We start from the raw sequence: 27,485 nt of genomic DNA on the forward strand, positions 1-27,485 counted from the left end.
CAGTGAAAAAACATTATTACATTTTGATAGATTGGCATTTTTGGACGCGTTGATACCTTATGTTTTTATAATTTTTACTGTTTATTTATATTTATATGACTTCTAGGGAAAGGGGGGTGATTTGAATTTTTAGGTTTTTTTAATATAATTTTTTTTACTTTAAAAACCTAGTTTTGTACTATTTTTCAGAGCCCTTAGGGCACTTTAACCCTAGGTTGTCTGATTGATCCTACCTTATACTGCCATACTACAGTATGGCAGTATATGGGGATTTTGCACATCATCTATTACAATGTGCAAATCGCACATTGTAATAGCCTAAAACATGACAGCCTCGGATCTTTGTGTGACCAGAGGGGGTTCATGGCAACGCATCGCTGCTCCCCAAGGACATCACGGGGAGTGAAAATCTGAGCCAAGATGGAGGCGGTCAAAGGGTTAACACCCGCAATCGGTGCTAGCACTGAATGCGGGTGTTAGCGAAGGGTGTTTGCTCCATTGTGCAGCAAACATCCAATGAGCATGAAGAGGGCTCAGCCAGTGACCTTCATACTCCCCCTTACGCAACAGGACGTTCAGGAACTTCTTTTTGCGTTAAGGGGTTAAAGGCTTTTAAAAATGTATTAATTTCTTTTTTATTCAAAGTTGTTTGCACTTTTGTTTTCATCATGATGTGCATAAATAAAAAGAATCACTCATGACTTTGTTACATCCTTTCTTTTTCTCCTAGTAGCAGGGAGGAGGAGAAAGCTATAGCCTGTACAGGGGAAACATCCAAGTCTGCAGGAAGGGAATGCCATGCATGCTGTTCTGTATCAGAGTACAAATAGGGATGGAATAATAATGATACTCTTTATTTATATAGCGCCATCATATTCTGTAGCGCTTTACAAATCATAGGAAACACATACAAATATAATATTACATTGCAAAGTACAAACAGTCATATGGAACAATAGAAGTGAGGGCCCTTCTCACAAGACCTGACATTCTATATGAGTGTAGATGGAAAGGAGCCAAAGCAGATGAAATCATAAAAAGCACAAGGGAGAAAAGGATCCTCATCAGCTGCAGAAGAGTACCATATTTTTCGGACTATAAAATGCACTCCAGATTTCGTCCTCCAAAAAAGGTAAAATACATTTTATACCAATTAAAATATCCCTGTTGGTCGCACAACAATGCAGCACACATAGCTCTGCTACATCCATACATTTACACACATAGCTCTGCTACATGTATACATTTACTTACACAGCACTACTACATCCATTTTTTCATACACTAGGCTCTGCTATGCACACAAACACACACAGCTCAGCTATACACACATTGGGCACTACTATACAAACTACACACAAAAGGAACACACTGGGCACTGCCGTGTACAAAACCACACGTAGCTCTGCTATGCACATACAAGGAACACACTGGGCACAGCTATATATAGGAACATACACACAGCTCTGCTATACACACAGTCGGTACTATACACAGACACACACAAGAAACACACCCCCACCTTTTATTACTCTGTCCCAGTTCTCTGCCCCATCCTGGTAGCATGAGGGCCTTGAGTGATGTAGTAAACATGTGATCAGTCTCATGCTTCTGAAATCCCTTCAGGTCATGTGTGTTACAGTCGGAACACCCAGGAAAGGGGAGGGCAGTGGGGAGGCTCTCGCCCCTAGGAGATCGAGTGAAGCTTGATGTCACTGCCTCAACCGATCTCTTTTACAATTATAAGCAGGCACTTTTTGGCCAAAAAAGATGCTAAAACGTGTGTCTTATTGTCCGAAAAATATGGTATATCAGTAAAGGAATAAAGTGGGCTAGTTCACAAGAAGAGGTGTATTTAATGTATTAATATTAATATTAATGTATTAATCCAGTATTTAATACTAGGTGCAAAACACCCAAATCAGAAAGTCTAAAAATAGAAGATAGAGGAAAACAACAAGGTGGCGGGGGGGAAGCGGTCTATGCAATATCTGATAATTGCAGCCTTAAATTTAATGCAACATTTGTAAACTTCTTTTCCATAGTCAAAGTTGAATATAGCCTTTAAACATTTGCTGAAAATGTAATAACCATGGAATTAAACCAAAAAAGGAGGAAACTTCTATAGGAAGGATTGTTGTTTAAATAAAGAGAACACTAACAGCAATATAGAGCATTTTCAATGTACCCTCAGTCATGTGTAAGGGCTAAAGCAGCTGCAGATCATGGCTGGTTTCAGCTCTGTTAGGATGAGTCTGATGTCAGTTTCACAATTAAAGATGAGTTTAAGGAAAATGTGACAAGTGGAATGAAGTTGGTCTGATTCTAAGTGTAACTTAAATATTAAAGGCAGCAATGTATTTAAAATGTGAATATCTTAATTAAATTACATTCTATGCTTCCAAAATCTCTTCAATGTCTTTGACAGCATTTGGACATGGCTCCATAGTTACCGCTACACCCATGCCACTGCATCCTATGGGCATTTCTGACACTTCTGTCCATGTGTTGCTTTCTGGGCAATAACATTCTATGGAAGAGAGAAAGCCATCTGCATTGAATCCTCCTGTGAAAAGAAATATGGTTATATATAATATGATATGACCAATGCCATTGAATTGAAAAAAGTTACAGTAAGAGACTTCTCAAATGGCTGAGCACTACCCAAATCTGCATCGTCATGCAGAACTACTGAAATAAACTGTTCAGATATCTTTAGATCAGTTCTCCAGTTGTAGGCTCAATCCTGTAAATCCTGCATGTGCACAGAGCAAGTTTGTCTGAACAGACTCACTCTTAGGAAACAGGGCCTATAAGGATTGAAGCAAGATAAAGGAGGCCCACTTATACAATACAGGCACTGACTGTGGTAATCTTCTTATATTTTTTATCCATTGCCCCCTTCCATCTAAAAACAACTTTTTATGATTATGCTAATAAGCCTGAGGGGTTACCCTAGCCCAGTGATGGCGAACCTCTTCGAGACAGAGTACCCAAATTACAACAAAAACCCACGTATTTATCACAAAGTGCCAACACAGCAATTTAAACAGTCACTCTCTATTCTACCACAAATTTAATAGAAGAAGGACCTCCATCGATAAACTGCCCCTGCCCATTACTTCTCACTCTTTCTACAGTCCTAAGAAGCCAAGGATATGTTGCCTCAAAATAATGCTGAGAGTAGTATCTACATTACCTGTGCCTGCAGGTGAATTCTTAAAGAGGACCTGTCACCCAATTTATCGGCACTAGGAGCTGCTTACTAAAGTAAGCAGCTCCTAGTGCTTGATCAAACGCTGCAGGGTTAGAGTGATAGCGTTACCGGAAACCTCTGGTAACACTATCAAACACTGCGACGGGGTACAATGTAATTGTCGGACAGCTCGCAAAGCTGTCCGACGTATTCATGAGGGGGCGCGGTTGGGGCGTGGCAGTCACTGCCGGCCTATGGAGCTAGCGGGGCTGTCCGGGGAAGAGGCAGCGCCTCGGACCGCCCCCTCATGAATGCATCGGACAGCTTTGCAAGCGGTCCGATGATTACACTGTACCCTGCCGCAGTGTTTGATAGCGTTACCGGAGGTTTACGGTAACTCTATCACTATAACACTGCAGCGTTTGATCAAGCACTAGGAGCTGCTTACTTTAGTAAGCAGCTCCTAGTGCTGAAAATTTAGGTGACAGGTCCTCTTTAAGTATGTGTGGTGAACTCTGTGCTGGGGCAATGTGACCTGGGTGCCCACAAAGAGGGCCCTGAGTACCACCTCTGGCACCTGTGCTATAGGTTCGGCACCACTGCCCTAGCCCCTTTGTGATTTTGCTTTTCAGCATGCTACACTCTCTTACCCCACTCCTCTGCACTTGGCAAAGAGCACAAATATGAAATACAGTTCCTATTTGTTCAATTTTAAAAAAAAAATATGCATCCATGCAAAACATAGTAAATACATTTTTTTTTGCCATGAAGTTAATGGAAATCTTACCAAGAGCATAAATCTTTCCCTGGTGCAGAACCAGACCATGTGCACTTCTTTTATGTTTCATTGATGCCACAGACTCCCAATAATCGTGGTCTATGTTATATCGTTCAACAGTGTTTAGTTGGTTATTTCCATCATATCCTCCAGCAGCATATAAATAATTATCCACACAGACAACTCCTGTCACAGAAAATAATTGTACCATATTAAACATAAGTATGCACATGTTATATACCATGAATAGTAACATTGATCTCTATAGAGCATGTTTGGTGGCACTATTAGGACCCTTTCACATGAGCCTTGCAGAGTTTAATCAGAGTTTAAACAAAATCGAACAGAGAGCTGATTGAAATCAATGGAAATTGTCAGTTTTTAACTTTTTTTCTGTTTTTTTGAGTGTGAAAAACACTTGAGTAAAAGGGTGCTTAACCCCTTAAGGACGCAGGGTTTTTCGGCCGATTTCTCGCTCTCCAACTTCAAAAATCCATAACTTTTTCATTTTTCCGTGTACAGAGCTGTGTGAGGGCTTATTTTGTGCGTAACAAATTTTACTTTCCCGTGATGTTATTTATTTTAACATGCCGTGTACTGCGTAGCTGAAAAAAAATTCCAAATGTGGAAAAATTGAAAAAAAACGTCACGTGCGTCACGTTCTTGTGGGCTCAGTTTTTACGACTTTCACTCTTCGCTCCAAATAACATGCCTACTTTATTCTTTGGTTCGGTGCGATCGCGGTGATACCAAATTTATATAGGTTTTATTGTGTTTTAATACATTTTCAAAAATTAAACGAATGTGTACAAAAAAGAAAAAAAATTTTTTGCCATCTTCTGACGCTAATAACTTTTTCATACTTTGGCGCACGGAGATGTGTGAGGGGTCATTTTTTGCGAAATGAGGCGACGTTTTCATTGCTTCCATTTTGAGGTCTGTGCGATATTTTGATCATTTTTTATTTCATTTTTTATGTTATGTAAAAAGGTGTAAAAGTCGCATTTCGGACATTTGGGCGCCATTTCCCGCCTCGGAGGTCACCGCCGGCCGTAACCGTTTTTATATTTTGATAGATCGGGCATTTTGGGACGCGGCGATACCTAATATGTTTGTGATTTTTACTGTTTATTATGTTTTATATCCGTTCTAGGGAAAGGGGGGTGATTTGAACTTTTAATATTTTATTAATTTTTTTTATTTTTTAAACTTTTTTTTTTCTTTTTTTTTTCACTATCTTTTAGACCATCTAGGGTACATTAACCCTAGATGGTCAGATCGCTGCTACCATATACTGCAATACTTCTGTATTGCAATATATGGCATTTTTGCAGCACATTCATTACAATGAGCCACTGGCTCATTGTAACGAATCTGCAGCTGCCAGATAGCCTCGTGTCAAAAGAAGACACGAGGCTACCATGGCAACCGATCGCCGCCCCCCGATGACGTTCGGGGGCGTGGCGATCGAAAAAAAGATGGCGGCGCCCGCGCGCCGCCGTCTTTTAAATGCCGCCGGCGACTTTGCCGGCGGCAACGGGGGGGTTAATAGCCGCGATCGGTGCTAGCACCGACCGCGGTTATTAGCGGTGGGGGTTTTATGCATTTTGCAAAAACCCCCACCTTTGTATGAAGAGGACTCAGCCCGTGAGCCCTCTTCATACATCCCTTATACCTCTGCGCCGTAGAGCTACGGCGCAGAGCGTTAAGGGGTTAAAGGGGTATTCTTGTCTCGGCATTCACATTCAATTTCATTAATCTGCCATATATTTACATTTCTTCAATTAGATTTCTCATAAATGTAGTCATAGGGTCCCTTAGAAACAAGACTTTCTCCTTGGATACAGCCACCTCTGCTGGAGGGATTGCACAAAGACACAAAGCGTTTTTGTATATGAAATGTCCGGGAGTTACTGCATGTCCTACAGCCGTCCTGTGGTAATAAATGCTGAATCCACATAGTCAGGCAGGACTCAATAGTGCATGTCTGGCCACTACTGCCAAAATGTGAGGTGGCCATATCCGATGAGTAAGTCTGGTTTCTAAGGGACAACATGGCTACATTTATGAGCAATTATCTTCACACAGGAAATTATTTTTAATAACATCCAATAGAAGAAATGTTTACATGTGGCAAATGAATTAAAATAAATGTAAATGACCCCTTCAACAAAGGCGAACCCCATTTTACTGGCAGTAATTTTAGTAGATCTTTTGTCACAGATTCCCTTTTTTAATGTAACAGCTTTGAATCTGTAGTCAGATGTCTTTTTTTTTAGTGGCACAGGGTTTTAATGTTTAAGAGTGGTTTCATGTTTTGCATGCATTAAAATTCTTACAAATTGGAGGACATCTTTCAGAAGTATCTGAAAGCATAACTGTTCTAGTTTCTCATGGCAACCAATCAGAACTTTTTTCAATAGCCTATTCAAGCCTATTGAAACTTTGAATACATGCGGAGGGCAATGTTTTTTCACTGATTCATTTCTATAGAAAACAAATGCTGTTTTGCGACTTTCATCGTGCCAAATTAACATAGGACAGTGCAAAGTCACTGTAAACTAGACCCTAATTGCCCCAAATTCATTATTTCCATAAACTAGTTTTCACAATACTGAACTAAATTCATGATTAGTGATTTGGCGCAAATTTTCAATTAGGCGCATGCTTTGGCGCAGAATGACTCCAGTCACCCCCTGGCGTAGAAATGTCCCCCTAAGACCAACTGTCATCTTGTATGGCTGATCGCCTCTCCCGTGATGTCATCTGAGGGCAGCGATCGGTTGCCATGGCAGTAAAATGTAAAAAAAGGAAAAGTTTAAATCACCCCCCTTTTCCTAGATCACATATAAAAGTAGATAAACAGTAAAGTCAAAGTAATAATCATGATAGGTATCGGCGGATCCCAAAATGGGTGTTCGATCAAAATATTAAAAAGATTATTCCTGGCCATTTTATAACCTATATCAGGCTATATTCATGTAACAGTATGGAGGACGTATATATAAGGCTGCCGAATATACGCCGTATATATGTCCCCCATAGATGGCAATGGGTGTGCTATAGCTGGGAGGAAGATAGGACATGTCCTACCTTTCTCCGGAATACGGCACTATGCCGCATTTCTCTACGGAGAAGGGCAGGGGTATTCCTGTGATCATAGCCACCCAAAGAATAAAGTGTCATTTGGAGTGCAGAATAAAACCCATAAAAACAGAGCCCACAAAAAAACGGCACAAATGTGTTTTTTTGTTAATTTCACTGCACTTGCCATTTTTTTCCACCTTTCCAGTACATTGCATGGAATATTAAATGGCACCACTAAAAAATACAATTTGTCCCACAGATAACAAGCCCTAACACATCTCTGTAAACGTAAAAATAAAAATTGCTCTAGGAATCAGTGGATTAAAAAACAGAAGGTCCTGAAAGGGTTAATCCCAAAGTGAAGCTTTAATAGTTTGCTTTTATAATTCACCAAATTTTGTGGGCTCCCTCTCATGCTCTTCTCCCAGTGATGATCTAACAGACTGTCCTGCTCTGTTACAATAGTAATTATGTGTGTTACTGCCATCACTGCCATGCACATTGTCCCTCTAAAATGACATCACAGCACGGGCCATACTGTATTTATCACATACTTTACTGGAGTACCTTGCATCCCCCCATATCAATATGATCTGCCATATCCGGATTGCCTCCATGTACATCATTATTCAGTCCCCTCAATGTAAAAAACATCTCTCCACTACAACTTACAGTCCCATGTAAAAAACACACTCTTCTCCCTTTAACCCATTCAGGTCTTTAGGACCAAACATGATTTTTATAATTTGCCCTGTGTCCTTATAGGAGGTTATACATTTGTAATGCCTTAACATATCCAGGGTATTATGAGATTGTTTTGTTGTCACACAGTGTACTTCAGTAAGTAAGCAAGTAATATAAAAATTTTGATGATATCTTTTGTGTTAGTTAGTTATGAAAAAAACGGAAATTTGACAAAAATTTCTAAAAATTATTCATTTTCAAACTTACTTGGGTGCTTTAACTATCTGTCTGAAAAGCGAAAAATTATATTTATTATTATTATTTCCCAAATGTCTTCTTTCTATCATGGCTTTTTATGCATCCATCCTCTCCCTTTTCTACTTTTCAGGTACATCAATTACGGGGGTTCAATATCTAATAATCAGATTTTACTAACTCTTTCTTGGACATGGTTTAAAAAAATCATTAACCTTTGTTTATGGTATTTACAATTTTTTTCATGGCCGTTGACTGTATGAGGGCGGTTCAATAAGTACCCGTGTTAGAAATGAAGACACCATTTTTTCAAAAATTTTGAAGGATACACTTCTCCCAAAGTTCATGCCATTTTTTTAACCCCTCCAAAATATAGGATTTGTCGAACTCTCCAAAATATGCCTCTGCCTCGGCGATGACTTTCTCGTTTGAGCTAAATTTTTTTCCCGCAAGCTATTTCTTCATGTTAGGGAACAAGAAAAAGTTGCAGGGAGCCAGATCGGGTGAATACGGGGAGTTCATAATGCAATTTATGCAGTTTGGCAGCTACAACTCTGGTGAAACAGCACCTTCTTTTTTGCCAAATGCTGCCTTGTCTCCTTAACTTTTTTGTCGAAGCGGTCTAATAACTCACTGTAGTATTGTCCAGTGATCGCTCTTACTTTTTCTAAAAAATCTATGTGGATGATGTTGTTTGCATCCCAAAAAATCGACGCCTTGACCTTTCCGGCTGTTGGGACTGTCTTCGCCTTCTTTGGGGCAGATTCACCGTGAGAAATCCATTGTTTTGATTATTGCTTAGTTTCTGGTGTCCTTCAGATCTCTCTTAAATTGCTCCAAACACTTCTTCGAAGTTAATAGCCGCATCTGCTTGTTGTCCACCATGAGCAATCGGGCCGACAATTTTTTCATCGCCAACTTATCATGTAAAATAACAATTGCCGTTCTGGTTGACACACCTACGGCCTCTGCTACTTTGTGCACTTTCGTTCATCGATCAGCGAGTATCATGTTGTGGACTTTTTGAATGATTTCCTCAGTAGCCATGTCTGCCTGGTCGCTCCTCATCAAAACCGGATGTTCACCCACTTTTAAATTTGTTGAACCAATATCTGACTGTGGTTATAGATGGCGAAATGTCCCCATAAACAGCATCCAACTTTGCTTTTATCTCCTCACATTTTTTCCCATCCAAAAACAAAAAGCAAATTACCAAATGATACTACTGCTCTTTTTTGATATTGGCAAAAATCACAAAACACGTCTTTACCTGCTGTACATATATATTTGTGTATATTACTTATATATTTTTACTTAGTTTACTTTATACTTATATATATTTACGGCACATTTACAAGAAATGAGATGTACTAACCGGCACCACTTCGTATAGTTTTCATTGATGCCACAGAATACCAATGATCATTTTCAGGGTGATAACACTCCACAGTATTTAGTCTGTTTTCCCCATCAAATCCACCAACAGCATACAAAAGCCCACGACATGATGTTATTCCAGCCCCAATTCGTGCAACTTGCATAGCAGTTACAAATGTCCATTGGTTGTTTTCAGGATCATACCTAGAGTATTGAACAGAATCATGAACAGAGAATCAGGAATAATGATGATAACCTTAAAACACAACATCTTAATGCATTTATGAGGAATAAACCACAACTGTGTCTACACTTGTGGCTTAAATCATGTTTTATACTGGAATCTGGCAAATGTTTTCTATTGAGAATAATTTTGGGCAGAAGTGTATAAGATAGTTGTACTAAATTTGGTGCATTGATAAGTTACCATGGTAATTAATGTTTTCATGATCAGCCAACGTAAAAAATATAAAGGCCAGTGGTGAAGGGCTCACAGACTAAACTCTCTCCATGTATTATTTATTTATAGAGCGCCATTAATTCCATGATGTTGTACAATAAATAAGGGGTTCATAAACATTACATTAAGTTTAAATACAAAACTACAGTGATCAGGAAACAAGTGGAAGGAGGACACAAGGTGAAGGAGCAGAACAGTGCAGTTATTACGTATTGTAGGCAATCCCAAACAGGTGGGTTTTCAGGTAACGTATGAAGCATTGGTAGGTGGGGGACAGTCTGACACATTTTGATAGAGAGTTCCAGAGCAGGGGAGATGCACAGGAGAAATCCTGAATACAATTATGAAAATAGCGGATGGTAAGGGAATGAAGCTGAAAGTCCTGTGAGGAATGCAGATTACATGGCTAATTAGCTCAGAAAGATATATAGACGGGACCACAGAGAAGACTGTTGCAGTAGTCCAAGCAAGAGATAAGGGCATGGACTACCAGTTTTGTAGACTCTGGATTGAGGAAGGGCCAGATGCGAGAGATGTTCTTGAGATGGAAGTGGCAGGTTGTATAAAAGTAAACCTACCATTTTACTTTAGGGACCAGGGAGTGTGTGGAGGGATGTGTCCATGTTAAGTTTAACCCCTTAACGCCGAAGTCACTTTTCACCTTCCAGACACGGCCCAATTTTTCAAATCTGCCCTGTGTCACTATAAGTGGTTATAACTTCGGAACGCTTTAACATATCAAAGTGATTTTGAAATTGTTTTCTCGTGACACTTAGTACTTCATGTTAGTTGAAAAATTTTGTTGGTTTTTGCTGCGTTTAACATAAAATAAACCGAATGAATGTCTGCTTTATGCCTCCATGGTTTTTTATGTATTCCTCATTTTTGTAGGATGCTATGGGGCTTTGAACTTTAGGTGTGATTTTTCACATTTTCATAAAAAACATAAAATCATGCTTTTGAGGGACCTGCTCAGATTTCAAGTCACTTTAAGAGGCCTAAATAAAAGTAAACCCCATAAATTACCCCATTGTAGAAACTACACGACTTAAAGTATGTAAAACAACTTTGAAGTTTGTTAACCCGTTAATTGTTTTACAGGGGAAAAAAATAAATCAGATGCAATTGAAATTTACATTTTTTTGGCTTAATGAATGTGTTTTTCAAAATATCTACAAATTCTCAGTGGATAAAATACCAAAACGCTCCACAAAGTTTGATACCCAATTCCTCCTGAGTGTAACAATACCCCATATGTGTTCGTAAACTCCTGTATGGGCACATGCCAGGGCATTGAAGGGAAGCTGTGCCATTCAGAGCAGATTATGCATTTTCCCTTTAGAAGCACTTTACAAATACTTCATTTTAATGGGTCATTAGGTCATTGATAAGATTTTATTAATTTTTAAATGTATGGAGGAAAAAAAAAAATCATACATTTTGGTTTCCTTTCTGCTTGTATTTTTTTGGAGCCATACACTGTACCATAAAAATAACATATTGGGGGTCATTTACTAAGGGCCCGATTCGCGTTTTCCTGACGTGTTACCCAAATATTTCCGATTTGCGCCGATTTCCCCTGAATTGGCCCGGGATTTTGGCGTACGCGATCGGATTGTGGCTCATTGGCGCTGGCATGCACGCAACGGAAATTGGGGGGCGTGGCCGAACGAAAACCCAACGGATTCGGAAAAACCGCCGCATTTAAAACAAAAAATCTGTTGCGGAGCTTGCACTTACCTTCACTCAGCCCGAGCCGGTGAACTCCAGCGCGTTCCGATGCGTTTCAGCGCAGCAGCGCCACCTGGTGGACGGCGGAGGAACTACCTTAATAAATCCCGGCCGGACCCGAATCCAGCACAGAGAACGCGCCGCTGGATCGCGAATGGACCGGGTAAGTAAATCTGCCCCATTATCTTATATAGATCACTATGATTACGGTCATTTATATAGTTTTTTATATATTTTTACAATTTTCTGAAGAAAAACTAATACAGAGAAAACTTTAACATTTTTTGGTTGACAGAGCTGGTTTAGGGCTTATTTTTTTGCGCATTGATTTGTCCTTTTTAGTGGTACCATTTTGGCGCACATAACTTTTCTTGATCACTTTTTAGAACATTTTTGTGAAGGGATTTAAAAATTTTTGGTGATTTTTTTTGGGTATTTTTTTTACGGCGCTCACCAAGCGGGTCTTATAATGCTTCTGAGTTATTGAGCAGATTGTTACAAATATAAGGTTTTTTTGGGGTTACTTGTTCAAGCTCTTCTTCACCTACTACAGTGTAATACAGATGTATTACACTGTATTATGTAACACTGTATGTGCGCATGCTCATGTGTTACAGCCGGGTCCCTTGATTTGGGATGTGTGGATCCAATGGACCACCGCGGGAGGTGGTACTAGCCGACACCTGGGACCAGAGTCTTGGTGGCACCTGGTCTTCACCAGGTGCGACTAGCCCGAGGTGGCAGCCGAGGTCGAGGTTCCTTAGCAGAAGACAGTCTCAGAGTCAGGTCCAGGCACATGGTCAGGGCAGCCGGCAGAGATGCAATATCAAGTCCAATCCGGCGACAGCAACGGGAGGTCCAGACAGATGGGAACGGGAACACAGGCACACAGGAACGTAGGACATGGGAACGCAGGAAAATCGCTGAGGAGATTTTTCAAAGGGTGTGAGGCACAAAGATCCAGCAAAGGTCACAGGAAGGGGCAGGACTTTATCTGGGAAGGCGGCAGGCCAGCACCAATTATCGCCGCGGGAATTGCAGAGACTTCCGCTGGAGCCAGGAGAGGTGAGTTCTGCTGTGTAAGGTCTCCGGGGGTACACGGAGGGTCACAGCTGCTCCAGCGATCCTCCCCCTCTTCTTGAGCCTGAGGCATCACTGCAGCAGGCTTTTGTCCAGGACGTTATCCTCTGGCTCCCACGATCTCCCTTAGGATCAAATCCCCTGAGGCGCTGGAGGAGGAGGCATTTGCCGGGTGAAGTGGTTCAAGATGACTGGTTTGAGGACAGAAATGTGGAAGGAGTTGGGTATACATATGCTAGGAGGCAGTTGCAACTTGTGGGCCACCGGGTTGATGCGACTGAGGACTTCAAATGGACCGAAGAACCTGGGTCCCAATTTGTAGACAGGGATCTTTAGCCGGATGTATCTGGAGGACAACCAGACCTTGTAATAATGTCCATAGCCACATGAGACCACGGGCAGGTAGGCACGGGTTACGGTAACAGAAGACCAGCAGGTTTTTGTCGTTAGGGCTATTTGCGAGCCCAGGAGGCACAGGAACTCACAAAATCCTGAACGTCCTTGATCAAGTCAGGCCACCAACAGAATCTGGAAATGAGGGCCACAGAGCGCTGCACCCCAGGGTACCCAGCCACGCGAGAAGAATGTCCTCAGGTCAGGATCCTCTTTCGAAGACCAGGTCGCACACAAGTCTTGCCGGGAGGTAGTTGCTGGAGGTCCACCATCGCTGCCAGCACAAGCCTCTCTGGAGGAACGATATAGCTCGGAGCAGAGTCCTCCCCCATAACGTCAGAAGCACGGGACAAGGAGTCAGCCTTGATGTTCTTTTTGCCAGGACGAAAATGGATCTGAAAGTCAAAGCGGGAAAAGAAGAGGGACCACGTTTAGCTTGACACTAAACCGTCTGTAGATACTGAAGGTTCTTATGGTCTGTGAAAATGCTGATTGGAAATCGGGCTCCCCCCAGCAGATGGGCCATTCCTCCAAGGCTAGCTTGATAGCCAGAAGCTCACGATCTCCAATTGAATAATTCTTCTCAGCGGAGGAGAAGGTTTTGGAGAAAAAGCTGCAGGTGAGAATTCGGGCCTTAGGCCCCTTCTGGGTAAGGACCGCCCCCCGCTCCCACGGAGAAGGCATCGAATTCCACAAGAAACGGCTTTTCTGTATCAGGTTGGGTAAGAACTGATGCAGAGGAAAAAGTGGTCTTCAATTTTGTGAAGGCCTCCTCTGCTGCTGGAGGCCAGACCCGGTAATTTGCACCTTTAATCATTAGCGCCACCATCTGAGCTACCAGAGATGAGAAATGTGGTATAAATTGTCTATAATAATTTGCAAAGCCCAGAAATCTTTGAATAGCAAGCGGTCCCACTGGGCGTGGCCACTGAAGAACCACAGATAACTTGGAAGGATCCATCTGCAAGCCTTTATAGGAAATTATGTAGCCGAGGAATGGAATGCTCTTCTGATGAAACTGGCACTTCTCCAGTTTGGCGTAGAGATGGTACACCCTGAGGTGCCTGAGCACTTGCCGTACATGGGACTGGTGGGATTCGGGATCAGAAGAATACACAAAGATGTTATCCAGGTAAACCACAACACAACTGTACAACAAGTCCCTGAAGCTGCGGTTAACAAACTCCTGGAAAACAGCTGGCGCATTACAAAGTCCAAAGGGCATAGCTAAATATTCAAAATGCCCATTACGGCTGTTAAAGGCGGTCTTCCACTAGTCACCCTTCCTGACGCGGATGAGATTGTAAGCCCCTCGAAGGTCCAATTTGGAAAAGACTCTTGCACCCGTAGACGGTCAAACAACTCCGTGATCAGCGGCAGAGGATAGTGATTCTTAACAGTGACCTTGTTAAGTATGCGATAATCAATGCAATTACGCAGAGAGCCATCTTTCTTGGTCACAAAAAAGAACCCTGCACTTGCTGGAGAGGAGGACTTATGTATAAACCCTCTATGAAGGTTCTCTGTAATATACTCTGACATGGCAGTGGTCTCGGGTACGGAGAGAGGGTACACCCGACCCCAGGGAGGAGAGGTACCCGGAAATAGGGCAGTCGTAGGGATGATGCAATGCCTCGGCCTGCTTCTTAGAGAAAATGTTGGCAAAGTCCCGGTAACATGTAGGTAGGCCCTCTAGAGTCTTACGAGTCACAGAGAAGGCCAAGACAGGCACTGGCCAAGCGGGACTGACACTCTGGACCCCAATGAAGGATCTCCCACGTCATACAGTTGAGTACTGGTGCATGGAGCTGCAGCCACAGAAGGCCCAACAGGATGGAGGAGGTGTACCGTGGTAGTACATAAAAGGACAGTCTCTCTTTGTGCAGTACACTGACCTGTAAGAACAGAGGCTTGGTGCAGTACTGGACCGGGTCAGAGAGGATTTGGCCACTGACTAAAGAGATGACCAACGGCTTCTCAAGGCGAACCACTGGGGTGTGATGCCGGGAGACCAGAGCGGCATCCACGAAGTTCCCTGTGGAACCAGAGTCCAAGAAAGCAGAGACCTGGATCTGGGTGCCGGTGCCAATGCTGAGAAGCACCGGAATCATCAGGGGAGGAGAAGCTTTGCTTACAGCTTCTCCCAGGAACCCTAGGTGCTGGCGTTTCCCGGACGCTAGGGACGGACTGGACAAGTCCCAATGAAAAGCTCTGGACTGGCACAATAAAGGCAGAGGCCTCCCTGACGTCTTCTGATACATTCCTGGGAAGAGAGACTGGCTCTCTCCATAGGCTATTCTGCAGAAGGTATGACCGTAGACTGGAGCGGTCGTTGGAAAACAGGAGCCAGGCGAGGATGGCGTTGTGGACGGACTTGGCATTGCTCATGGTGTAACTCTTCGGCACACTCCCTAAACCGCACGTCAATCCGGGTGGCCAGGGTGATGAGACCACTCAGAGTAGACGGCAGATCACGCGCGGCCGGGGACATGAGTCCCTTTTTGAAAGCTGCGGACAGAAGAGTTTGGAGGCCAGGGTAGGAACTGGACAGCATATTATCCCACGGCACAGATTCATTAGCGCAGTCCCAGTCGAGGAGACCCCGTGATGGTTCTTCAAATACGAACTGGAACTCCGCCAGAAATGCTGTGAGAGTGGCCGTGACCAGGTCACCTCTGTCCCAAAGAGGAGTAGCCCAGGCCAGGGCTTTCCCAGAGAGGAGGCTGATGATGAATGCCACCTTGGATCGCTCCGTGACGAATTGAGATGGCATGAGTTCAATATGAAGGGAACACTGGGTTATAAAAGTCATTGCACAATTTGGGATCGTCATCATACTTGGCAGGCATAGACAGCCATAGCCTAGGTTCAGCTGCAGGAAGACAGACCACGGTAGCAGAAGTCGCAGGAGCAGTTTCAGGAACCTGCTGCTGTTGCTAGGCAGCTAGCAGCTGTTGCAGCATGGGAGTAACTTGTCCCAGCTGTTCACGTTGAGAGGCAACCTCTGGAATTGCTGCACCACGATGGTGGCAAGATCGGGCCGAATGGGAAGCAGAACCTCGGCCGGATCCATGGCCGGATCTTACTGTTAGGATTTGGGATGTGTGATTCCACTGGACCCCCGTGGGAGGTGGTAGTAGCGACACCTGGGACCAAAGTCTAAGTGGCACCTGGCACCTGGGATGGAATTGCTGTGGCAGGGTACCACCAGGTCTAGCCCATGGTGGCCGCCGAGATCGAGGTACCTTAGCAGAAGACAGTCTCAGCTTCAGGTCCAGGCACAGGGAAGGCGGCAGAGATGCAACACGAAGTCCAATCCGGGATCAGCAATGGGAGGTCCAGGCAGATGGGAACGGGAACACAGGCACACAGGAACGCAGGACATGGGAACTGAGGAGCAGGAATACACGGGAGCAGAAACACTGGAGACACAGTAACGCAGGATACACGGGAACACAGGAATGCAGGAGACACAGGAAGGGGCAAGAATTTATCTGAGAAGGCGGCAAGCAAGCGGCAATTATCTGCGCACTGGCCCTTTAAATCTTTGCGAAGCGGCACACGTGCCCTAGGAGTTGGGGAAGCACCATCAGCCTAGTCTGACTGGTAAAATACACTGCTATCCATCAGTATGGCAATGTATTAATTTGAACAAGTGATTAGATGATCACTTGTTGAAGTTCCAGAGTTCGCCGGAAAAAGAAAATTTAATTTAAAATTTTTGCACCCCCCCCCCCCAAATAAAAGCCAATAAAAGTTAAACAACTAGGTATTGCGTTCCCAAATATACTGCAATCCTTGAGGGGCCTAGTATTTCAAATGGGTCTGCTCTATGGAGGTTTTTATTTTCCTACTAAAAATTTAGGGTCCAAAGCAAGGTTTTTTGGAAAAGGATTTTCACTTACACAAGCCAATGTAATTACTTTCTATAAAACATCTGTGGTAATAGATAGCTCAATATAAACCTTGGTAAATTCTCTGGGTGGTGTGGTTTCCAAAATAAGCTAATTTATGGGGGTGGTACACTGTTCTGTTACCTCAGGAACTTTTCAAATGTGTAATGGCACCTGAAAACAATGTCAAATCAAAATCTGCCTTCTAAAAGCTCCTCCTGTTCTGCGCCCTGCTGTATGCCCCTAAAGTAGTTTACATCCACTCGTGGGGTATTGCCCTACTCTTAAGAAAGTTCACAACAAAATCTGTATGTGTTTTCTAATTTTATCCTGCATGTACATGTTAATTTTAGGGCTAAATAATCAATTTGTCAAAATGTAAAAATTCCATATAGAACCTCCATTTTGTTTTAATTCTTGTGAGATGCTTAAAGTGTTAACATGCTTACCAAAAAAATATTTTAAAAAATATGGTGATTTTAGGGGAGTTTCTAATAAGTAGAACTTTGAAAACCCTTATGAAGGCGAGTTGTCCTTCTCACATCCTAATAAAATAAATTAACATATAAAAAATTATATCAGCGTAAAGCAGACATATGGTTAATTTTAATTAGCAACCAATTTTGGCGGTTAGACTAAATGAATGATGAGCATAAGATTTAGAAATCAGAAAATCACACATTTTTGCCAAATTTCTAATTTTTTATAATTAAGTGCAAGTTGTGAAGTACACCATGTCATGATAAAACAGTCTGAAAATAAACTCGATAAGATAAAGCATTCCAAAGCGTGTCTTCAAGGGTTAAAAACCACTAACCCTAACCAATCGATACAGATACATGTCACAGCACAAGTACAAGTTAAATATCTGATATAATTTTCAAATTTTTTAAAAGTTACTAGGAAGAATATATTACACATATATATTACAATAAATCTAATTCTAATTTTCAGGCTCCAGGGGTAGTGGACCCACTGGACCACCGCGGACGATGATGTACGCCAACACCTGGGACCGGAGTCTAAGTGGTGTCCGGTTTTCACCAGAGCTAAAAAGCAGGTTGGTCCAGGTCATTCCACAGGCAAGACTTAGTCCGCAGTGGCAGCCAAGGCAAGGTACAAAGAAGTTGAGCAGAATTATAGTCAGGACAGGCAGAAGGTCAGGACAGGCAGCACAAGATCGGAGTCGGGGACGTAGCGGAAGGTCAGGACAGGCAGAACAGGAGCAAAGTCGGGAACAGAACCGGGATCACAATGAAAATTCACAATATCAGAACAAGGAATAGGAACAAAGCTTTCTCTAGGGCACAAGGCACGAAGATCCGGCAGGGGACACAGGAAAGGGCTGGGATGTAAACCGGAAGGGCATGCGGCCAGCGCCGATCATCAGCGCCGGAGCATGTGCGTCCTAGGAGGTAGGGACGCGTGTGCTGCAGCGAGGAGATCGTTGTGGATTGCGGGAAGGTAAGGGAGCTAGTGGAGGACACTAATCATTTTAAAAAATCTGCAACTGGGATTTAACATCCATGATGTTTCCCTCTGGAGAAGGAGCTTTATCCAATCACCTCCACTGTCGGTCAGTGCACTTTTTCTATACAAAAAAACGCAATGTGGAATAGTCTAGGTCATACTGGACAAAAGAGAATTGCCTAATGCTACACATCTACCGTATTTTTCGGACTATAAGACGCTTCTTAATATAGGAAAAATATATTTTACACCAATTAAAATATCCCTGTTGGTCGCACTAAAGTACAGCACACACAGACATACATTTACACACTCAGCTCTGCATCATCCCTTCACATACACACTCAGCTCTGCATCATCCATCCACATACACAATCAGCTCTGCATCATCCATCCACATACACACTCAGCTCTGCATCATCCATCCACATACACACTCAGCTCTGCATCATCCATCCACATACACACTCAGCTCTGCATCATCCATCCACATACACACACAGCTCAGCATCATCCATCCACATACACACACAGCTCAGCTATACACACTCAGCCCAGCTATACACACTCAGCACAGCTATACACACTCAGCACAGCTATACACACTCAGCACAGCTATACACACTCAGCTCACCTATACACACTCAGCTCACCTATACACACTCAGCTCCGCTATACACACTCTGCTCCGCTATACACACTCTGCTCCGCTATACACACTCTGCTCCGCTATACACACTCTGCTCCGCTATACACACTCTGCTCCGCTATACACACTCTGCTCCGCTATACACACTCTGCTCAGCTATACACACTCAACTCTCCTATACACACACACACAGAACCACACACACACACACACACACACACACATACTTCCCCCATTCCCCTTCTTCTTACCCTGTCCCAGGGCAGGATAGCAGTATGAGACCTGTGGTGATGTCAGAATCATGTGATCAGTCACATGATTCTGACATCACTGCAGGTCCTGTACCTGTAGGAAGAGAACAGTATGGAGGCTCCTCTCTGGAAGATCGGGTGCAGCTCTGTGTCAGGGCATCACCCGATCTCCCTTACAGCTGTCAGGAGGGTCTGGCAGTGCTGGATCATCCTGACCTCCGGTCTATAAGACGCAGGGACTTTTTAGCAAAAATTTTTCTTATAGTCCAGAAAATACTGTATATCCCTCCCTAATCACTTCATGTAAAACTGTATATGAATTTAATATGGGAATGTATGTATTTATGATGTTATCAAGATCAAATTGTGAACAGTTTTAGAGTATCCTCTCAGTAACAATTTCTGTTTTGTTGTGATACTTTGTTGATTTAAACTTGTTATGTCAGAACAGATCCTTTTATAATGTATACATTTCCATAGGGAATAGCTCTTATGATATGACAACTTGATGCACAAAGGATATAGTTGCCTGCCAAAGATATGGTGAACATGGAAGTATCCACTACACCTGTATTCACATTACCATCAATTAGATATCAAGAAAGTGAACACAACTTGCTGGATTATCAGAACTAAAGTGTAGGTGAACATCAATTTCCCCTCATGATAATGTCCACAGCAGCCTCCCTTCACTGATGAAATGTACAACAGCCCCTCATTAATAAAATGTCCACAGCAGCCTCCAATGAATAAAATGTCCAGCAGAGTGCCCCAATTCATACAATGTCCAACAGAGTCCACATCTCTTCGTCTGGTCTTCGGGTTCCCGACAGAGCGGGCAGGTGCATGTCACTATTACTTCACCAAGCGGTGACACCACTGCATCATAGTGTGTGCGTGCTTGGGCCGAACACATAGACGTGCCTCTGCCCGTCCTGCTCGGAACCCAAAGACCAGAAGAGTAGATGTGGAGAGAAAAGGACGATGGAAGTGAGCGCCGTAGGGTAAATACTACTAAAAATGGTGCCACAAAACTAGGTTTATATTTAAGTATAGACCCTATATACTTGAGTATAAGCCTAGTTTTTCAGCACAAAAAATGTGCTGAAAAACCCAAACTCGGCTTATACTCGAGTCAAAAAAATAAATAAATCAAAACTCGCCTTTCTGGCGGCACCCGTAGATCTTCTGTGCGATCCATCCGGTATTGTTGTGCTGCACGACGGGGAAGGGGGGGCTATATACACTGGGGCAGGGGCTGGCTGGCTATATACACTGGGGCAGGGGCTGACTGGCTACATGCTGGAGGGGCTGTGACCAATGCATTTCCCACCCTCGGCTTATACTTGAGTCAATAGGTTTTCCCAGTTTTTTGTGGTAAAATTAGGGGCCTCGGCTTATACTCGGGTCGGCTTATACTCGAGTATATACGGTATTTCTAATTCTGTTCACACCTAGACTATCAATAATGAAAAAAGCCTGTAAGAAAGAGAGCTTCGCCATCCTTGCAAACAGTGATTCTTTACTGTAAGGATAGTATTACTGAACTCAGTTCCACAGAATGTTTGGATGGACGATACAGTTTACAAGCGATGTGGGGAGAGGTTTTTTATTTTAAAGAAAAATAATCACATTATATAGGAACTACTTTGATATGATTACTCATACTGGAGTCAGGATAGTATCTCTTTTTCTCTCTAAAGGAAACCCATCATCAGTTTTGATCTTGTACTAATGGGGTTAGGCTGCATTCAAATGATTTGAATGACTAAACTATGTTCTCCAGATTCTACCAAACAATACCTTTTCTAACACATACCTTTCAACACTTTTGTGGTGCTCAGATCCAGAAGAGCCTCCTACAGCATAAATGGTATCATCAACTACTGCTACTCCAACACGGTTTCTGGAAACATTCATTGATGCTTTCAATGTCCACTGGTTATTTATTGGATTGAAGCAGGCTAAAGAATTAGAGTCTGTATTGTCAGTTGAGGAATGATTCCTTCCACCCACAGCATAAAACAAACCACTGACAGTACAAGCTCCAAGACCACTTCTTGGTTCTAGCATGTCAGCAAGCTTAATCCATTTTCCAGTCTGTGGGTTATAGGCGTCCATAGAGTTTAATGAGGTATGAAGATAGCCACCAGCAATATAAATAAGTTGGTTGCCCCTTACTTTGGTTGGTGGGAGAGGTTTGTGTAATGACATTTCCTGGAAAATCTTGGAAAGGAACATCCTGCATGAATTCTCCTTATTTAAAATTGGACATTGTTTTAACTGAACAGCCAGGAACTTGGGTGGTAGGGCATAGAGACGTACTGCATTAAGCAACACATTAAAATACTGAGCTCTGTTGTGTAAGTCCCACTGCATCCATCTGACACAGGCATTGTACACTTCTGTCTCACACAGGACATTCAGGTTTTCTTGATTCACCAAGTCCAGTAGTTCACAATGCGAAAGATTTAAAAACTCCTCCTCCTTTGTAACCTGGAATAATAATAAAAAAGTTTTAAAAAATATTGGGAGATATACTAATACTACATTTAGGGTTTATTCACACAGTAGTGTCCATTGTTCGTCTGTTTAAAACTGATCCATTTTCTTCCGTTTTTGTTCTGCATACAACATATAAATACACACGTAGGGGGAGATTTATCATTAGGCAGGATTTTGTGCAGTTGGCTATGTGTTAGACTGGCAGGTTTCCAACAGTCGGATTTATAGGCCTGTGTATGTGCAGTGTTAAATGCCAGTAGGTGTAGAAGCAGTGATAAATCTCCTCCATTGTCTTGTTATCCCATAGGGGTGTCAGAGGTTACAGATCTGACTTCATGCAGCCCAGTGGCTGATGGTCGGGCCCCCTGATACTGATACTATTTTGTGCCGCACGCTGCACTATTCTTCATGCGACACAAATTTCTGCACTAAAAGTGTGTGTGTGTGTGGGGGGGGGGGGGTTCCGGTGTTCAGTTGGACTGTGTGCAGATGTGTATTGCATGACCCTTGTAATAAGTGCACCAAAAAAAAAGTGGTGAAATCCCGAATCTGGCACCCCTCTATACACAGGCAAACTGCGCACAGTACTGACTGCAATGTGCTTAGTCAATGTGGGCCAAGGTGTTTTCAGTTTATAGTATCACATGCTGTCCTAGTGGGTAGATGGACCAAATATGTGGGATGTGAAAGTTTGTGTTCGTAATCTGGAGGTTTGTGGGACCACAATTAAATAGTATTGGTCTTGAACATTGACTGTTAGAATAAGGATTAGTATGGATGGGCTGGACACAATACACATTGCACACTGTACCAAACTTAAACCAGGACCTTAAAGGGAAACTGTCATCAGAAATTACCATTACCAGTATGGTGTGAAGCAGATCAACACCTTCCACATCATATTTCTTTAATGGTTCAGTGTGGTGTAATCATTTAGAAAATGAACTTTTAAGTGAGATCTAAACTGGTTGTATATAGTCATGGGGGTGGAGAGCTCAGCATTGAAGTCAAGTTCTCCCCGCTTTAGAATGAAGGAGATCTGGTTAGTAATGTGTCTGGATGCATGACCAACAATTACAGTGAAGAGGCTATTCTGAAGTGAAGAAAGCTCACTGCCTCCTTGAGTTTATACAACCAAATTACATGTCACTTCAAGGTTGATTTTCTGCCACCATGCTGGGCCATGAAATAGACATGATCTAGAATCTGTCCAGCTGCTTGATGACATACTGGCAGTGGCTTATTAGGTAAATTTTTGCTGACAGGTTCCGTTTCATCACTCATCCAGAAGCCAATTATTTGTAGATTATCCTAAAATAAAACATACTTTTTATTTTATTTTCAAGTTGAATGCGGACCATTAGAGATGCAATTCCTGACACAAAGGGGTCCTGTTGCCCCCGCCTGCACACTAGCTGTATCCATGCTAAAGCATGTTGTAATTCCCATCCTATGGGATTGTTTCTTCTATTTTGGTGCAGATTTTGGATTCAGCAGGAAAGGGCAGTATACATCTTTCCACATGTTGGTACATGTTACCAAAGTCTTGTTGATCCACTCCAGGAAAGAAACTGCAGCGATATCTACACTATGCTATATAACATTCATGTATGAAGTATATTTTCTACTAGGACACAATATAGTTACCTCACTGAAGTGCATATTGATGTATTCTCTTCCTTTTTTGTGCAACTCTGTGCATCCTATTTGCTCTGCGAAATTGGAGATTCCTATGACATTGCTTGGTTCAAGGTGTTTCACAAGAAAGTCACAGCAAGCCTTCGCGACATCCTCCATCTGGTATCTCATTGCAGCAAGGAGAACATGCAATACACACTTTTCTCCAACTGTTATTCTGGCTGTATAGGCAAACTCTATTAACCTTTCCAATACTATTGGGCATATGTCCTTGATGGTGATTTCCTTAGCATAACACTCTCGGAAGTTATTGGTAAACATAGCCCTGAAAAAGGGGCTGCAAGATGCCAGCACAATCTTATGTACAGGGAAGTGTTCTTCTTGGCCATTGTAAATAACTTTTATGAGGACGTCACACAGCTGATTATTCCTTCTAAGCTCATCCATCTTTTCAAAAGCTTTTGAAGAATGGTTTTCAATGGTATAATCAAGGTAGCCATGACCTTTCATGGAAGGGACGGCGATAGTGGTAGAGTGCTTAAGATTTGCTTTCTTCTTTCTTGAACATAACATCCTCAGTCTTGCAGTTCACTTAGAGAACATCTAAAATATCACATAATGCTTTATACAGTTCAGATAACATTTAGAGAATTGCAAACCAAAAATTTAGCAGTTCATTTTTTCAGTTATGATTTTTTTTGTTGGATTATGTATCTCCAGAAACCAATCTGATCATATCAAGGCAGAAATTCATTGAGTTCATAAGCGGCTGTTCATACACAAATGAATCCGAATTGATGATACTTTGAATGTCCTGTAAAAAGAAAAAGAAAATGTATCATTCAAAAACTCTACAGGAATAAATCTTACCAATGCTGAATTGAATATAAAGTAAAATCCTTTAACAGCCTTAGGCTGGTGTAACATGTTATATCCATTTTGTAGACTGTAAAATTTGTAAATTTTAGATCCACCTTTTTGTCTGTACTTTTTCTTTTTTTTATAGCACCAAAATTTGATGTATGACACAAAGACAGAATGAAATTAGTTGTACTCACTTTAAAGACACATACGTATTGCTTATGTACAGTAGCATAATGAAAAAAATATTGAAAAATGGATTCATTTCATTCACTTTTTTATTCCACTCAGGGAAAATAAACCGGTATTTCCACCTACAGACACACAAGGTTTGCAGTGGTCCACTATAATACCAGAGGATCCTCTGCTAGGTTTGACATAAATCAAGCACAAGATCACCACACTGGACTCTGCCCTTAGGGCCAATGACTTGCCACTAGAGCCCATTTCTTATGGTTTCATTACATATCCTACAAGATCTTGCAGATTATATGAATAATGTTTTAACTGTATGGAACAAGTATAAAAATAACATTGACAACTACAACCTAATCTTCTATATGTTGCATGTTTTATGAGAATTGTGTTGCACTCAGTCTGACCCTTTTATACATTTGCTTCAATATTTAGTATATTTATCAATATATAACACCCTGTGGTAAAATAAGTTGCTGCAATTTACACAGCTATAAAATGACTAAGAACCTTCCTTTGTCTTTGATGCTCATATTAACCAATGAACAAAGTTTTTATTTTAGAGATGGTCTCATTGGATGCCATAAAAAGATTCACTATTATAGTAATTTTAACATGTTTAGGCTATTAACGGTCTCCTCTCAATTTGTAAACCATCTACGCCTTCATGTATAGGATAAAGCAATATATTGTGCATTAAATAGCAATTATTTGTGAGACTATTTATCAGAAGTGCTTAGGCCAGATCCAAATGGCAGTATTCAGATTAATATTTGTAAGCCAAAAGCATAGATTCTACAAAGGTAATTTAATGCAAAATACTGACCAGAATACTGCCATGAGGAAATGGCCTAAAGGAAATATATAATCAAAATCAAGCATAATAAACCAGGGGCACTTACTCATAGATACAGGCACTGTGGTAATCTTCTTATATTAGTCACCCATGGTCTTCTTAGAATTATGGTAATGAGCCTAAAGGGTTCCTGGTTGCCAGAGCCCCCCCCCCCCCCTCCCACTTCCCCTCTGCTGAGTTTCACAGGCTGTTTCACTGTCTTTCCTCCCACAATGATGTAATCTCATTTCAGCAGAGGAAGTTTTAATATACAGTTGGGGTGGGGGGTGCACTGTTCTCACTGTAACAACCTACAAAGCTGCAGCATGGAGTGGTTCTGGTGACACCCCCAGGATGGGCTCATTAGCATAATTTTAAACATTGCTTTTAGAAGGATGAAGGCCATGGATAACAAATATGAGAAGACTGACAGTAACAGTGCCTGGATCTATGAGTAAGTGTCCCTGGTTTTTCGTGCTTGATTCTGATGGTAGATTTCCTTTAGGCAACATTCACACAACAATAGGGGGGTGTATGCAGGGCCCCAAGCTTGTGGTCCCCCATAGTCCGGCAATGGGGGCTCAGAGCGATACGTTGCTGCACACGCGTGGCACCGTACCGTTCTGTACCCAGGGAAAACATAGGACATGTCCTATCTTTCCCCGTGTTATGGCATTGTGTGCAATGGATTTCGGGACAGCGGGCATACGTTCGTGTGACTGTACCCTTAAGAGTATACTTTCTATAGTAAAATGGGTTATATAGTACTGAAGGGAAATTACTATACTGTAATCACATTTATCAAAGCAAGACACCTTTCCTGCATCACAGATTATAATAGTGCTTATGTGTATTGTCCTCTATTTCATCTCACAATAATGTAAGCAAATTAACAAACTTTTAAAATCCAGATTCCAGGGATAAAAGTGTGGGACATGGTTTCCAAGAAGTGGAGTGACAGACACCCACTCATTGTTAGGCTTTCCTCCCACACTCCAAAAACATTCTGAACATGTGTATGTGTGAATTTGCAATATGGAAATGAGATTGTGGGCCCCTCTGGAAGCAGGAAGTAAGGAATATAATAGGACATCCTAATAATAGACGGGGTCTGTTTATACCTTGTGTCACAGGTCCACACTGCAGAGTTATTCAGATTTCCTTTGTTGCAGTTTACATCCACGTTCTCCATTGTACCCAGGAAGCTTTAGTTTTCAAGGCTTTTCTGAAGATTAATCCTATGCAAGGGATTAAAGGGATCTTCACATATCTATATCCAGTTGATCTGTATAGTAACAGAAACCAAATAAAAGAAATGACAAACTAAAATAAAAAGAAAGTGCAGCTGAAGTTCGTGTCTGTGTCAGAGTCTGTAGCTATAAACTAGTCAAAGTTACTGGCTGAGCTCTTTTCTGTTATCCTGTCATACTATCACTAATGTCTGAAACATCTTGTGACTATACGGGGGTCAAAAGCCAGCAGGTCTGTCCAGTTGTGACCCTAGTCTTTTCCCAGCAGTATTGCCACTGAGGAAGTGCACACTGAGCTTGAATTACTGCACTGTCATCCATACAAGGCATACCTAGCCGTGAATCATTGCAATGCAAGGCAGGCGTTCCTCATTAACCCCTTAACCGCTGCAAAGAATTGAGAAGAGATTTGCACATCACATCTAGTCATTTGTCTTCAGGAGCAACAAAAGCATATTTTATATACGGTGGAAGTTATAAATAATGAAGTATATTATAAGTTATTGTAGTCCCTTACCTATTTGAAAGATACGAGTCCTTCAGCTCGGCTTCTACATGGAGTGTAAGGAGCCATGAATATCTGTAGATATATATCCACCCACATGTAAAAATAGTGAGAATAAAAAATAGAAGCAAAACAAAAGCTCTGTGACTCAGCCTGCAAATGGAGGGTTGGCAGACTGCTTTCTCTCTCCTGATTGTGAGGTGATCCGGGTTCAAAGCTCTTTCTGCTGATGGGAATTACAGCAGTGACTCGACACTTTTCTGGATGAGTGCAAATGTGTCTCTAAATATACTGAATCTCCAGGCAACTGTTGAGGCCTAAGCAAAGGTTATATAGCCTCTGCCATAAAACTACGAGGGTGATCCATCACGGCTTATACGCCTGATAACGGG

At 42.1% G+C, this 27,485-nt stretch overlaps 2 protein-coding genes across 6 annotated transcripts in view; one reads left to right on the plus strand and one right to left on the minus strand.

The window, feature by feature from the left end:
* The window catches only part of LRRC25 (leucine rich repeat containing 25), a 144,383-nt gene that overhangs the window by 44,366 nt on the left and 72,532 nt on the right, over positions 1-27,485 (plus strand). The window lies entirely within an intron of this gene.
* LOC140065083 (kelch-like ECH-associated protein 1A) lies at positions 30-27,477 on the minus strand. Of its 3 annotated transcripts, XM_072112583.1 has the most exons (8): positions 27,106-27,477; positions 26,921-26,975; positions 26,460-26,623; positions 23,457-24,261; positions 21,124-21,800; positions 9,376-9,581; positions 3,984-4,160; positions 30-2,566 (listed from the first exon to the last, which is right to left on the minus strand). In XM_072112583.1, the coding sequence occupies exons 4-8, from the start codon at positions 24,018-24,020 to the stop codon at positions 2,394-2,396; spliced, it is 1,797 nt and encodes a 598-aa protein (XP_071968684.1). In that variant the 5' UTR covers positions 24,021-24,261; positions 26,460-26,623; positions 26,921-26,975; positions 27,106-27,477; the 3' UTR covers positions 30-2,393. The 3 variants fall into 3 exon arrangements, with proteins under 3 accessions (XP_071968684.1, XP_071968672.1, XP_071968680.1); XM_072112571.1 differs by lacking the exon at positions 26,921-26,975; XM_072112579.1 differs by lacking the exons at positions 26,921-26,975; positions 27,106-27,477 and having other exon boundaries at positions 26,460-26,903.

This window comes from Engystomops pustulosus, chromosome 1 (genome assembly GCF_040894005.1).
Source record: "Engystomops pustulosus chromosome 1, aEngPut4.maternal, whole genome shotgun sequence".
Taxonomy (NCBI): Eukaryota; Metazoa; Chordata; class Amphibia; order Anura; family Leptodactylidae; genus Engystomops; species Engystomops pustulosus.

Excerpts from the sequence above, each read along its gene's own strand:
- LOC140065083 (XM_072112571.1), bottom strand. The coding sequence starts at position 24,020 with ATGTTATGTTCAAGAAAGAAGAAAGCAAATCTTAAGCACTCTACCACT. Across the intron at positions 21,801-23,456 it reads TCAATATGCACTTCAGTGAG|GTTACAAAGGAGGAGGAGTT; the intron begins GTAACTATATTG and ends TTATTATTCCAG. Across the intron at positions 4,161-9,375 it reads AACTATACGAAGTGGTGCCG|GAGTTGTCTGTGTGGATAAT; the intron begins GTTAGTACATCT and ends TTTCTGTGACAG.